This window comes from Ambystoma mexicanum, chromosome 5q (genome assembly GCF_040938575.1).
Source record: "Ambystoma mexicanum isolate Mex_15411 chromosome 5q, UKY_AmexF1_1, whole genome shotgun sequence".
Lineage (NCBI taxonomy): Eukaryota > Metazoa > Chordata > Amphibia > Caudata > Ambystomatidae > Ambystoma > Ambystoma mexicanum.
Window position 1 is genome coordinate 161,126,815 of NC_090933.1, and position 14,064 is coordinate 161,140,878.

The 14,064-nt window shown below is 49.7% G+C and overlaps 1 protein-coding gene across 2 annotated transcripts in view; it reads right to left on the reverse strand.

The window, feature by feature from the left end:
* LAMA1 (laminin subunit alpha 1) overlaps window positions 1-5,334 on the reverse strand; it is a 679,286-nt gene extending 673,952 nt beyond the window's left edge. For both annotated transcript variants that reach the window (XM_069620697.1, XM_069620696.1), the window contains exon 1: window positions 5,127-5,334. In XM_069620697.1, the coding sequence (XP_069476798.1) occupies window positions 5,127-5,199 (73 nt within the window). In that variant the 5' untranslated portion in view covers window positions 5,200-5,334. The remainder of the gene's footprint in view (window positions 1-5,126) is intronic.
* Between the last annotated feature and the right edge of the window lie 8,730 nt (window positions 5,335-14,064).

Below are 14,064 nucleotides of genomic sequence, written 5' to 3' on the forward strand. Positions count from 1 at the left end.
GGTGCCAATAGTGTGTTGGAGAAAAGTTCCAGACAATCGTTCCCTTTGATGAAGGGGCGCATCTCGGCATGACCCTTTAAGTAAAAGGGAGGTTTGACCTTGTTAGATATGGCTCCAATGGACATACGAGTGGTTCTCAAGAGCTTGTCACTGTCTATAGTGGCGTGGAGAAGCAAGGATGGAATACAGCATGTGGTGCTGGTGGTGGTGGAGAGGAAGAGGGAGGGTTGCAGGTGCGGTTGGGTGAGAGAGATGGTGAGCCAGGCAGCGTGGAACGATGTCTGTAGTAGAGGCGGGTGCTTTCAGCTGTTGACAAAAGTGGGCTTTCTTGTCCAATCACAACCACTGAAGGAGGGAGCTGACTGGCTGGCTCTTTGGCGCCGGATATTAATGCAGTGTATCCTACACAATAAACGTCCCTGTGAGCTCCACCCCGTCCCATGGTCAGTGCACAGATCCCATCCCTGTGCACCACATGCTTGTGGTCATTGTGCCCTGTCTTGTATGTTGATGCTTTGGTGGCACTACCAACTAGATTCATGCCCTTAGTAGCATTTTGCCATCTAAAGAGGTACAACCTTTTGCACCATTCCCCCATGCTCGACGTTACTGTCTAATTTAAAAGAATATTCCTTATTCTGGAGATGCCTCCTGCTGGCTGATTTTTGTCAATTGCCAAAGTTGGCCAAAGTGTACGTTAAACGTAACCGACCACGATGCTGCGAATACGTTCTCCACCTTTCTAGAAGTCACTGTTTGACCTGCCGGTAGCGACCCGCTCCAGGCATGTCTGTAAACTTTGATGCACTTTTTAGCAATCTGACCACCCACTGCTGGCTGCACTCTCCATGGTTGCAACTTCTTGCCTTACACCAGAGTCCGGACTGCAGAAAGCATTCATACACACGGCAGATGATAGTTGTGATTTTTTTTTAGTAGAGCAGGCACTGCCTTAACACCCTGACCAAAATCCTGGTGTTACATTTTGCGGGGGGCATCTTCTCATGCTGGGTGTGGTGCGCTAATACCTCAGATTCAGTGGAGAGCTTCCACAGTTGTCCGTTACTGTTTTCCCACTTATGACAAGACAGTGCCCAGTTCCGATTGCCACAGAAACCCAGGCCACTTCTTGGCCATACCAATGCTAATTAACCATTCAACCAGTGCCAGGTAACTCAACAATGAACCCCGCTTTGTAATAAAGTTAGGCTGGCAATGGTGGGGGCAATGGTTGAAAGATGGAGAACCTCAGCCTGGCAACCGACGAGAGGAATGGAACAGATGAAAAGAATGGAACACATAAGAAGAATGGAACGGACGAGAGGAATGGAACGGACGAGAGGAATAGAACGGACGAGAGGAATAGAACGGACAAGAGAAATGGAACGGATGAGAAGAATGGAACGGATGAGAACGAATGGAATGCATTGAGCAATGAATGGATGAAATAGATGAAACGCATGGAACTCATAGAGCAGATGAAACAAACTGAATGAAGGAATGGATGGAATGAACAGAGTCGATACGACCGATGGAGTGGATGAAACGGATGGAACGTAGGGGATGCATAGAGCAGATGGAACAAAATGAATGGATGGAACAAACAGAGTGGATGAACAGATAGAGTAGCTGGAACGGATAGAGTGGTGAAACGGATGAGAGAGATGGAACTGATGAAATGGATTGAACGGATGTAATAGAATGAATGAAATGAATGGAACGAATGGAGTGGATGGAACAGACGAATGGATAGAACAGATGAAATTGATAGAACTGATGTAATGGATGAAACCGATGTAATAGATAGAACTGAGGAAACAGATAGAGAGGCTGGAACAAATTAGTCGATGGAAAAGATGAGTCAATAAGAACGGATGGAGTTGATGGAACAGATGGAGTGGATGAGTGGATAGAACGGATGGAGTGAATGGAGTAGGTGGAGTGGATGGAGTTGTCGGAACAGATGAAGTGGATGGAACGGATGATGTGGATGGAATGGATGGAATGGATGAAGTGGATCGAACTGACAGATTGTGAAGGGTTTCTCAATGAAGTGGATTGAACGGAGAGGATGTATATCCCCTATACATGCTATGTACTTGTATCCCCATGTTATCTGTATCACATGGTTACCCCTATCCATCTGTCGCTTTATATACGTATGCTGCTTTGTTAGCCCCATGTCCAGCTCTCGTGCCTGGTCGCAGGCGCTTTACTGATAACCACCATATCACACTACCACGCTTACACTCTCCTATACACCATCATTCAACTAGAACACAGCTATACTATGACACATTCGGCCTAGCTGTTTTCATACTAACATCACCCCACAAACTCCTCATCATCCTAATAAAACACAGCTAGCTGAGCACATACCGGCTAGCTTAGGCGTCTCCTCAGGCCTAACGCAGCCAGAACTCAGTCTGGGTGTCCACCCTCCAGACTGAACACATCCAACTGATTTCCTGAGCACCACACCTACCGCTACAAAGCAGCTATCATGCAACAGCCACTCCAGCTGCACACATATCTGGTGTGCCCACGCACCATACAACACTCTCTCTCTCTACTGACTTGAACTGCGGTTCCCGAGGGCGTTCAACCTACCAGATCTTTGAAGTTATACCAATGATATATAAGGTGCTATATAAATGCCAAGTAACATAACATAACAACATAACATAACATTAAGGAGGGCGATGATGATGAGAGATTGTGCAACCCCTCTCCCACTCTGTCCCCACCTCCACTATTCTATGCAGATCACCAACTATTCTCACAGACATAAAGATTGAGGCTCACATCACTGGACTTCCAGGAATACATAAGAAATCACCCACAAATCATGCCTCCCAGGTCACCAACAATTCATGCCTCCCAGCAATAAATAAGAAATCACCAACAAATCATGCCTCCTAGGAATAAATAAGAAATCACCCACAAATCATTTCGGTGCGTTTACATTGCAAAGATGTAAGACTTAAAACTCGTGGACAGCACTTTTGCTGACCCCTTATTAGCCGCCCCATTCGGGTTTATGTACTGCTGCTAATTAATATGTGTAGAAGTAAATGGATTGTCGTCCCCAATGTGTGGGAAAGCAATGATGTTGCACAATTGGCATTTCCTATTTGATACCGAGGACACCCAAATGCAACACCGCGCCCCTTCACCGGACAGCGCTCGTCCGAGCGCAGGCGCGCGCTATTGCTGGGGAATTTCAGCAATTCGGCCAAGATAGCCGTGTCTGGACCATCGTGTCTGCCCGCCCACACTGGGACCCCTCTCGCCGGGGCCAGTGATAACCGCTTCTCCGCTGCTGCGCCTCCACGCCTTGGAATGCCCGACCTCCACACCTCCAGACCTCCAGGAAACACCGCAGCGCTTGAGTTGTTTAGGAGGTTACTTTGGGGAAACCTCTCCCGATCGCTGACGGCGTTCAGCGCCCAGGTGCGCCACAATAAAGTTGCCCGCGTGCAAGTGATCACGTGACCCTGCCCCCTCCGCAAACTAATATTTCTCGCTTGCCAGTGTTCTACTTTTTGCCGCAGTTTTAAGTGACCTTCACCAAGACGTCTACACAATTTGAAAAGCACTCTGGACGAATTAAAAACATGGAGCACAACGTTATCTTCGACGTAATCAAAGCAGGCACAGGATGTACATGTTTACCGGGCATCAGTATTTGGCTGGCAAAATCGGTGCAGTAGTGACATTTTCGGAAAGACAGGCGTAAAAAATGCCCGGATAAGAACATGGTTCTGTGCTAGACACATATTGGATCATCTACCCTGCTGTGGAATTCTACTCCCCCCCTCCCTCCCTCCCTCCCTCCCTCCCTCCACCCCCCGCCCTGCCCTGCCCAAGTCAGAGCGAAAAGGGGAACGTGAGAATATCGATACAGTGGAGGAGGGTCAATCCCACCACAGGAACATCTGCAAATCGTGTTAACAGGGGAGAGCCGTGTCTCTTAACTCGCAATAAAATAGACCACTCGGGAGGAGTGAGAGGGCTAAGTGCAGACTTTAATAGCAGGAAATGTTAGTTTGAATCCCGGCTTCGCAACTTTCCGGGGCAACTAGAATTCACGTTTTAGCGTGATCTGTCACACCGGGAATCGAATAATTTCGGCGTGCGCAGTGTCAAAGAACTCACAATACCTCCCAGAATCAGAAAAAGTGGGTGTGATAAACGCACTGTTTCTAAAAGCAGCAGGCACAATTATCTTAAATAGCCGGGCAGAGGACAATGGCTCCAACTAGGCCATTTATTGTGCTCAGCTCAATAAAGTGTCCCGGGGAAGAGGGACAGTGGCGAAGGTCTCTGGGCGGAGGGTATCCCACCCTTCCCATGATTGACCTGGGGTGGCTCAGTGGTGATCCCTTTATTTAAGAGGGCAACTTGCTTAAACTCTTGAGTGTGAAAGCAAAGGGCCCGATTTCTGACCATGGTTTTCCCAATTGGACACATTGTGTGATCCGAGGCATATGTTCATATAGTGCTGTGAAGAAAAAAAAAAAACTTTCCGTCATTTTCCAACTTGTGAACAGTGTGAGGATGCGCAGGGCGAAGTGCAGGGACACGATAGCAGGCAGACTCTTACAAACACACACAGCCAATCCTCTTCAAATGGGACAACCGGTCCTCTGTCCAAAATAACGATTCCCCTTTCTGTAAGTAAGGGTGTCATTTTAGGGATGGGAGGTGCAGGGGTGTTTGTCCCCCCAACTTTCATGGCACACCATTTTGTCCCCATTCATTTGCTGGGGCACCTTTTCTTCAGAGGTCATGCCCCCCCCAACATTTTCAGAAAAGTTACTCCCCTGTAGCATGTTCCTGCAGCAATTATCCCAGCAACTGGCTGGTGACATTATGCCCAGCTCTCACTAATGGCTGGTGATCGGGACCCTCAAAACTGGCTAAATGTTATCATTATGACACCTGGCAGCAAATGAATAAACGGTAACATTTGAGGGAAATGGGAGAACATTGCCGCATTGGCCCAGAAATTCGGTAGGGTTGGTCGGCATGGCGCATTAGTAGCTGCGCCATCCCGCACGCTCATCAAACGCCCCATCCTTTGGGACCCCCAGCCTCACTCCCCAACCATCCATCCCCTTTACCTCTCAGCTGCTGGCTCCGCAGCGCCGTTACCCGGAGCAGCAGCAGCAGGAGCGCGGTGCGGTGGCAGGGCATTGCTCACAGGCAGGGTCCGGCCCTGCGGCAGGCACAGGATGGATGCTCTTCCCGGCTGTCCACACTTTCACGCTTACAGTCCTCCCCTGTCACCTCCTGCCTGCCCCGAGCCGCTCCAAAACTAAGCTCTTGCAACCAAAAGGTCCTGGAAAGAGGAGGCGCGGGGAGCAACCATTTCAGGGCTAGGGGGCGTGGAAACGAACAGCGCAGCAAACTGTGGTGTTTAATTACGTCCCAGGCGTATAGCGTGGTTAAGGCATTGCAGGGGGTGTATAGAGGAGTTCCGGCGCTTATTTACAATGCAATCACTGTTGTGTGTTTAGTAATGCACCCAGCTGAAGAAGCGAAGTTCCCCTCTGAATGAGGAGTGCTGGAATCCAGTATCTGTGGTGTCAAGAGACGCCGGGCACCGGTAGCACGTGAAGCCTTGGTTCGGACCGCCAAAGTGCTACACGCGCTCGTGTACACACGGCAGTGGAGGCAGTTCGGGGGTGGAGGGGGCTTGCACACCCACAGAAGCACGAAGGTGAAGTGTTCCACTTCAACATTCGAACCACTGTCACGACAAGAGCCTTGCGCACGGGGGCAGGGAGTTGAGGAGACGTGCGCATCCATGTCCCCTCCCCCATCACTCGAAGAGCTGCTTCTTCGGAGAAGTTTCTAAAGGACAGTTTTAGGATTTAGGGCCCAGTCTCCGGGCTGAAGGTCATTCTTTAAGAGACGCCGTCCTTCCACTTGTCCCTTATCTTCTGCTCGTTATGGACCGCAAGTTTTACATGCTGCCCCCTAACTATTATTGGTTGGGTCCCATTAGTATTATCAATTGGCAAACAGTACATAGCCCCCTCCCCTGTAGAAGTTACGACCAGTAAGTTACAATATTTTTGTATGAAAAAAAGAGTTCCCTGATGTGACCCTTACATATATACCCCTCCTGCTGCCATGCCATTGTAAGCACACGCACGCACATCACGTCAAATTTCCGGGTGCCCTCAATGCAACTTCGAAAAGTCGAGAGCTGTGAAAATATGCCTAACAATTACAATTTAAAAACAATTCAGGGTCCGATTCATGGAATCTGGCGCAGAAATGGCACAAGGGCCGTGCGCTGAGGACATTGTGCAAGCCGTGTTGCAGAAAAAATATTGCATGCCACGCGTATTCAGGGATTCCAAGACACATTACTAGCCATTGAGCAAGTCATAAAAAGCTGCGCGAGGGGTTTTGCCTACAACACGGCCACACGTACATTAAAATGCAAGCCAAAGGACTAACGGCGCAAGCCTCAGCACAACCCCAGGCCCAGCATCCCAGGAAAATCGCATGCCTCACCTCGCACTCCCACGCCAGACCCCAGAGAAAAACGCATGCCCTCCCTCGCAAACCCAGCCCGTACCCCAGCAAAATAGCGTGTCAAAACCTTGCAATTACAGACTGCACCCCAGAGAAAACGCATGCCCTCCCTCGCAAGCCCAGCCCGTACTCCAGGAAAATCACACGCCAAAACCTCACAATCCCAGGTCGCACCCCAGAGAAAACGCGTGCCCTCCCAAGCAAGCAGAGCCCGTACCCCAGAGAAATCGCATGGCAAAATCTCTCAATCCCAGACCGCACCCTAGAGAAAACACGTGCCCTCCCTCACAAGCCCAGCCCGTACCCTAGCAAAATCGCATGCCAAAACCTTGCAATCCCAGTTCGCACCCCATAGAAAACACGTGCCCTCCCTCGCAATCTTGCCCTCCCTCGCAAGCCCAGGCTGCACCCCAAAGAAAACGCGTTCCCTCTCTAGCACGCCCAGCCCATACCACAGCAAAATGGTGCGCCCCCTCGTAAGTGTAGGCTGCACCCCTTACAAAAACGTGAGCTCACCCCTACACCCTCTGCACCCATCCTGTACACATACCCCCCTAATGCACATGAACCACTGTAGTCCACACACCATTCCCCAGCTCTTTCACCTGTTAAAGGCCGACAGGCAGCCCCCTCCAGACTGGACACCCCCCCACAGGCAGCACCCTCCAGACAGGAGACTCCCCACAGCCAGATCCCTCCAGATGGGACACCACCCCACAACCCCCCTCACCTGTGACACCCCCCACAGGCAACCCTCTCCACACTGGACATCCCCCTCATGCAGCCCCTCCAGATGGACTCCACCCCCAGACCCCCTCCCCTGGACACCCCCCACAGGCAGTCCCCTCCAGGCGGGACACTCCCCACACCCAGATCCCTCCAGATGGGACACCACCCCACAATCCCCTCACCTGTGACACCCCCCACAGGCAGCCCCCACAGGCAGCCCCCTCCAGACTGCACACTCCCCACAGGCAGCCCCTCCAGGCGGGACACCTCTCACACCACAGGCAGCCCCCTCCAGACTCCAGCCCCCCTCACCTGTGACACACCACAGATAGAGCCTCACCAGATGGGACACCCCCCACAGGCAGCCCCCTCCAGACTGCACACTCCCCACAGGCAGCCCCTCCAGGCGGGACACCCCTCACACCACAGGCAGCCCCCTCCAGACTCCAGCACCCCCCACCTGTGACACACGCCACAGATAGAGTCCCACCAGATGGGACACCCCCTCACAGGCATCCCCCTCCAGACTGGACACCCCCCACAGCCAGATCCCTCCAGACGGTACTCCACCCCAGCGCCCCTCACCTGTGACACCCGCCACAGATAGAGCCCCACCAGATGGGACAACCCCCAAAGCCCCCTCACCTTTGACCCAACCACAGGCAGCCCCATCCAGACGGGACAACCCCTAAAGGCAGCCCCCTCCAGATGGGACACCAGCCCCCCTCACCTGTGACACCCCCCACAGACAGCCCCCTCCAGACTGGACACCAAACCCTAACCCCCCTCACCTGTGACACCCCCCACAGGCAGCCCCCTCCAGGTGGGACTCGCCCCATAGGCAGCTCCCTCCAGACTGGACACCCCTCACAGGCAGCCCCCTCCAGACAGGACACCAGCCCCCCTCACCTGTGACACCCCCCAAAGACAGCCCCCTCCAGACTGGACTCCAGCCCCCCTCACCTGTGACTCCCACCACAGATAGAGCCTCACCAGATGAGACACCCCCCACAGGCAGCCCCCTCCAGGCTGGACACCCCCCACAGGCAGCCCCCTCCAGAAGGGACACCACCCCCAGGACCCCTCAGCTGTGACACCCCCCACAGGCAGCCCCCTCCAGACAGGACACCACCTACAGGTAGCCCCCTTCAGACCTCCAGACTGGACACCCCCCACAGGCTGCCCCCTCTAGACGGGACACCAGCCCCCCTCACCTGTGACACCCCCCGCAGACAGCCCCCTGCAGAATGGACACCAAACCCTAACCCCCCTTCACCTGTGACACCCCCCACAGGCAGCCCCCTCCAGGTGGGACTTGCCCAACAGGCAGCCCCCCTCCAGATGGGATGCCACCCACAGGCAGCCCCCTCCAGACTACACCCCCCCCACAGGCAGCCCCCTCCAGACAGGACACCACCCCGAGCCCCCCTCACCTTTGACACCCCCCACAGGCAGCCTCCTCCAGACTGAACACCCCCACAGGCAGCCCCCTCCATACAGGACACCACCCACAGCCCCTCTCACCTTTGATCCAACCACAGGCAGCCTCCTCCAGAAGGGACACCCCTCACAGGCAGCCGGCTCCAGACTGGACACCCCCCACATGCAGCCCCCTCCAGACTGGAAACCACCCCACAACCCTCTCACCTGTGATACCTGCCACAGGTAGAGCCCCACCAGATGAGACACCCCCCACAGACAGCCCCCTCCAGATGGGACACCCCCCACAAGCAGCCCCCTCCAGAATGGACACCCCCCACAGGCAGCTCCCTCCAGAAGGGACACCAACCCCCCGGACCCCTCAACTGTGACACTGCCCACAGGCAGCCCCCTCCAGACAGGACACCCACCACAGGCAGCCCCCTCCAGAATGGACACCACCCCCACCCCCTCACCTGTGACACCCCCACAGGCAGCCCCCTCCATACTGGACACCACCTCCCAGCCCCCCCACACAGGCAGCCCCGTCCAGACTGGACACCACCTCCAGACCCCGTCACCTGTGACACCCCCACAGGCAGCCCCCTCCAAACTGGACACCCTCCACAGGCAGCCCCCTCCAGATGGGACACCACCCCCCAGGCCCCCTCACACGTGACACCAGCCACAGGCAGCCCTCTTCAGAAGGGACACCCCCCACAGGCAGCCCCTCCAGATCGGACACTGCTCCCCAGCCCCCTCACCTGTAACCCCTCCCACAGACAGCCCCATCCAGAAGGGACACCCCCCACAGGCAACCTTCTCCAGAATGGACACCCCCCACAGGCAGCCCCCTCCAGGTGGGACACCCCCCACAGGCAGCCCCCTCCAGACAGGACACCCTCCACGGGCAGCCATCTCCAGGCTGGACACCACCTACAGGTAGCCAACTCCAGACGGGATACCCCCCCAGCACCCCCCACATGTGACACCCCCCACAGCAGCCCCTTCCAGACTGGAAAACACCCACAGCCTCCCTCACCTGTGACACCCCCCAGGCAGTACCCTGACAGTCTGACACATTTTTTATTTTATATTTATTGTAGCTCTTTGGTTTACACAAAGAAAACCTTTAGCTATTTTTACCGAACAAGGAGCATAAAACAACATAAAAGAAGAAAATGTCATAAAAGAGAGTGGAAAAAAAAGCAAGTTCAACTATACAAAATCAAGACGAGAGTTAGTTCAATCGTTAAAGAAAACTTAAAGAACATTTTAAAAATCAAGAATAATAGAATAAAAATAACCCAAAACAACAAGAATAGCATTTTCCCAAACTTCTGTTCTGCAGATATGCTAAAATATTAATAGACATTTATAAAAATGCCTGTTTCTTATTTCCTTTCTCTTTCTTTTCTTTTATGTTGCTTAGTGTTTAACACTGCAAAAGTCTGCTTGATTTCAGGTCCTTTTCACTGTTCCAAGAGGTTCGTCTTGTCCCTCAATTTTTTCAAAGATGAACTGGATACATTTTTATGACCGCAAGATTGTTTGAGATCTTATCTCCTTCCAGCAGGTATGACCACCAAAGATCAATGTCCTTGAATCTGTATTCTTGCCAGATATGACCTAAGTACGTCTGTCGTTCACCTCTCACAGTAGGGCATTCCAGCAGCAGATGTTTCAATGATTCAACTTTTAATACATTTTTACATAATCTACAATTCTTTGGGTCATCTCTCTCTCTTTTTCTATATTGATTGGTTCAACTTGGCCAAAGATTCAAACGCAGCTTTAAGAAGCCTTGCCTCAAGAACCAATTGGGGAAAAGAGTTAGGTATTTGGGTAGTATATTCAGTTTTCGCGGGACTGCCCAGAATTCTTCATAGCCTCGATATTTAGTCAGCTCGTCCTGTGTATCAATCCAATCTCTAATGTACATTTTTTTTTCACTTGATCTGGGTTGTTTAAGAAGGATTCTTCCGTCTCATTTAAATTAAGAAGGATCATCTGGCATATTTTGGCCCATTCAGTCAATATTGGTTCCGACCTCTCTTCCATTGCTTTTTTTATGGCCGCAAAGCCCCCATTTGTTGCCGGTTCTAGGCATCTTCTGTAGAAAGACAATATCTTCCACTCCACAATGACTTTCAGAGAGGATAGTGCCAGCTATCTTCTAATTAATTGAATTGGGAAAGATTTTGGCAATCCCAAAATAGATCTCCAGAACTTGCCTTCTAGACGTGACCATATTTTGTTGTCCAATAGGAGTGAGGTTTGTGATCCATAGGTTAGGACTTGACACTACTTTTGCACGATAGAAGTCTATCAGCGGTTTCATGGAGAATCGACAAAATCGCGCCAGTAGAATCTTAGCTTGGCCTATTAGGTTTCCAAGTTTGTTTTTTAAATCCTGACATCTCGGGGCTTCTAATCTGTTGGTATTGATACAAACCCCCAGGTACGTAATAGCTGTCACTTCCGTTATCTTTTTATTGGGTGACCATTGAGGGGAGTTTATATTTTTCTTCTTTTTGGTATTAGAGAACGTCAAAATCCTATATTTTTCTGGATTGATGGTCATTTTGTTTTTGGCTACATATGTTTCTAATGCTTTTAGTTGATGTTGAAGACCTATAGGAGTCTGATCGATTAAAACTATGTCGTCTGCATAGATCAATCGTCCAATTGCTATATTAGCAAGTTTTGCTGGAAAGGATCTTATATCTACAAAGGCTTTTTCCATATCTGAGGAATATAGTTTATATAATTCTGGAGCCAAGGGGCATCCTTGCTTAAGCCCAATGGTCGTAGGAATTGTGTCCGATAACAGGCCGGCTTTATTTAGTTTCACTTTAATTGAGGTGTTCCAGTGTAATTCCTTTATGTTGTAGAGTAGAATTTCTGGACAATTCCATTTTTTTAATTTCCTCCACATCCTCTCTCGATCAACTGCATCAAAAGCCTTTGATAGGTCAACAAAAGCTATATAAAATTTCGCCTCTTTGTTGGCCAGGGTTCGAGCTTTCAACAAATTTAGAATAAAGATGTTTAATGGAGTGCCTTGTCCTTTTACAAACCCAGATTGCCATTCGTCCTTATGGCCTGTTTGTGTTGCCCAATTTGTCAATGATTATAATAGAATTGAGGCAAAGATTTTTCCAGCCACATCCAGAAGGGCAATTGGCCTGTAATTTTCTGGGACTGTTCTTAGGCCCTTTTTAAAGATTGGCACCACAATACTCGTCTTCCATGAAGTCGGTAGTTTCCCCGAAGCCAAGATATATTTAAACAGTTGGTGTAGGATTTTAGCCCATTCCGCTGGGTCCTTTTTCAGACCTTCATTAGTCAGGCCGCCTGGCCCCGGTGTTCTAGAGTTCTTTAGCTTTTTAATCATGTCTTCTAATGTCTCACTGTCTATGGTCAGCAAACTTTCATCCCTTTTTGGTATAATCCAATCATTTATAAGAGGTTTTTTTTAGAACTGGCTGTTGTTGTTTATAGTATAATTGCCATTGTTTCTCTGTGACTGGATTTGTTATTAGGGCATCTTGCAAAGTCTCTTTATTATTTATTAGGGCCCACGTCTCTGCTGTATTTCTCTCACATATCGTTCTTTACATTGCCTGGGAGTCGTGGTTTAACATAGTTTTTTTGTGCAACTTTCTCCAATTTCTGAAGGTTTGTTTTATTTCTCGTACTTTATCAGTTTTATTTACCTCATTCAAGTCTTTCAGTGATTTTAACTGTTTCCTCATGGTCTTTTTTTTATCAACCACGGCTTGATCGAATATATGTCGATGTGACATTATTGGTTTTGTAGTCCCAGGTTTAATTCTAGTATGGAAGATTTTTAGCAGAGGAACATAATCGATGGTTTGCAGAGGTAGCTGCAAATACAAATCGTTTAGGGTGGATGTCAAATTGTCGTTCAGCGTTGGTAGTTTTGCTGGATTCATTTTTACTCGAGTTCTCCCGGTGTTGTTTCTATCTTGAATGGGTATATTTCCTTTACGTTCTTAGGAAGAAAACTAGAACAGGTAAGTTTGATAGCATTGTGGTCACTAGCCTTGGTCGGTTGCACCTCAAGTTTTTGAATAAACGTTGACAAATTAGTTGAAACTGTCACGTAATCTAAGATGGCTTTGGATTTCAGCCCTCGCCACGTCGGTTTCCCTGGGATGTCGCCTAACGTGACTCCATTTAGGATTGTGCAATCTCTAGATTGTAACGTGGACCTCCAATTGACCCCTCCTTTGTGTTTGGTTATGGCCATTTTTGGTACGTCTTCAAGTACCTTATTGTTTTCGTCCAGACAAGTGCAATTGAGGTCGCCCACCAATATTATCCATGGGTCATGCCATTTAGCTTTCAGATCATCAATTGCCTCTGCTACGTCCCTGGGAAGGGATTGGTTTCCTTTAGCTCCTGGCACCCAGTATATATTCATCAGCACAACGTGCTGGTGGTGTTGATCGTCTAGGGGCGACTGTGTTTCCAGGACTAAGATTTAAATATATGGAGTCAAGTTCCAAGAATGAATCACATTCCAGTTTAGGTCTTTTTTTTATCGCTATCAGCAGACCCGCCATTGGTCTTCCTTTTTCTCCTTTTTTTGCTGGGTTTATATTTACTGAATAGCCTTCGATCAGGGGAGTTTCTCTCAACCACGTTTCCTGCAGGCATAGTACATCTGGCATCTCTTTTTCAAATTCATTTTTTGTTAGAAGGTGGTTGAATACCCTTGTATTCCAGGAAATAAGGGACCATGTTTCCTTTTGTGTTACTTTCCGGCCCTATAGTGTCTTCATTTTTCCTGCTGCTAGGTTGACCAACCATACCCATCTCTCCTGTTCTCCGTCTTGAGGTTGGGTTACCTGCGATTGTTTCATGGCTTTTTTATGCGCATCGTACGCCTCTTGAAAACGAGCTTTCTTTGAGATAGTTTCTTGATCCAGTACCTCTGGTTCCGTTTCTTTATTGTTTTTTTCGGTTATCTTGAACCCCTTCTTTCTTATGGTCCTCTCTTCGGAAAGTAATAGCTGGTGAATCACCTGGGAGCATGTAGAAACCCGAATACTATCCATATACCTTTTGTCAGGAAATTCTATCAGGGTTATGTCACTAGAGCTGATTAATCTCAAGGCTGGTATATGGTGGAACAACCTTAGGACATTTGCCCGGTTTAGGATAAGACCATCGTCAGTATGTACTAGTCTTTCCAAAAGAAGACCTCTGCCCTTTTTTTCCGGGTTTAATCTGCGTTTCAGCAGTCTCAAGGGACTAGTCCGGAAATCAACAGTTCCACTGTTCTGCTCACTTTCTTCTGTGGAGTATTCCTTGAACTCCAAAGTAGGTATGGGG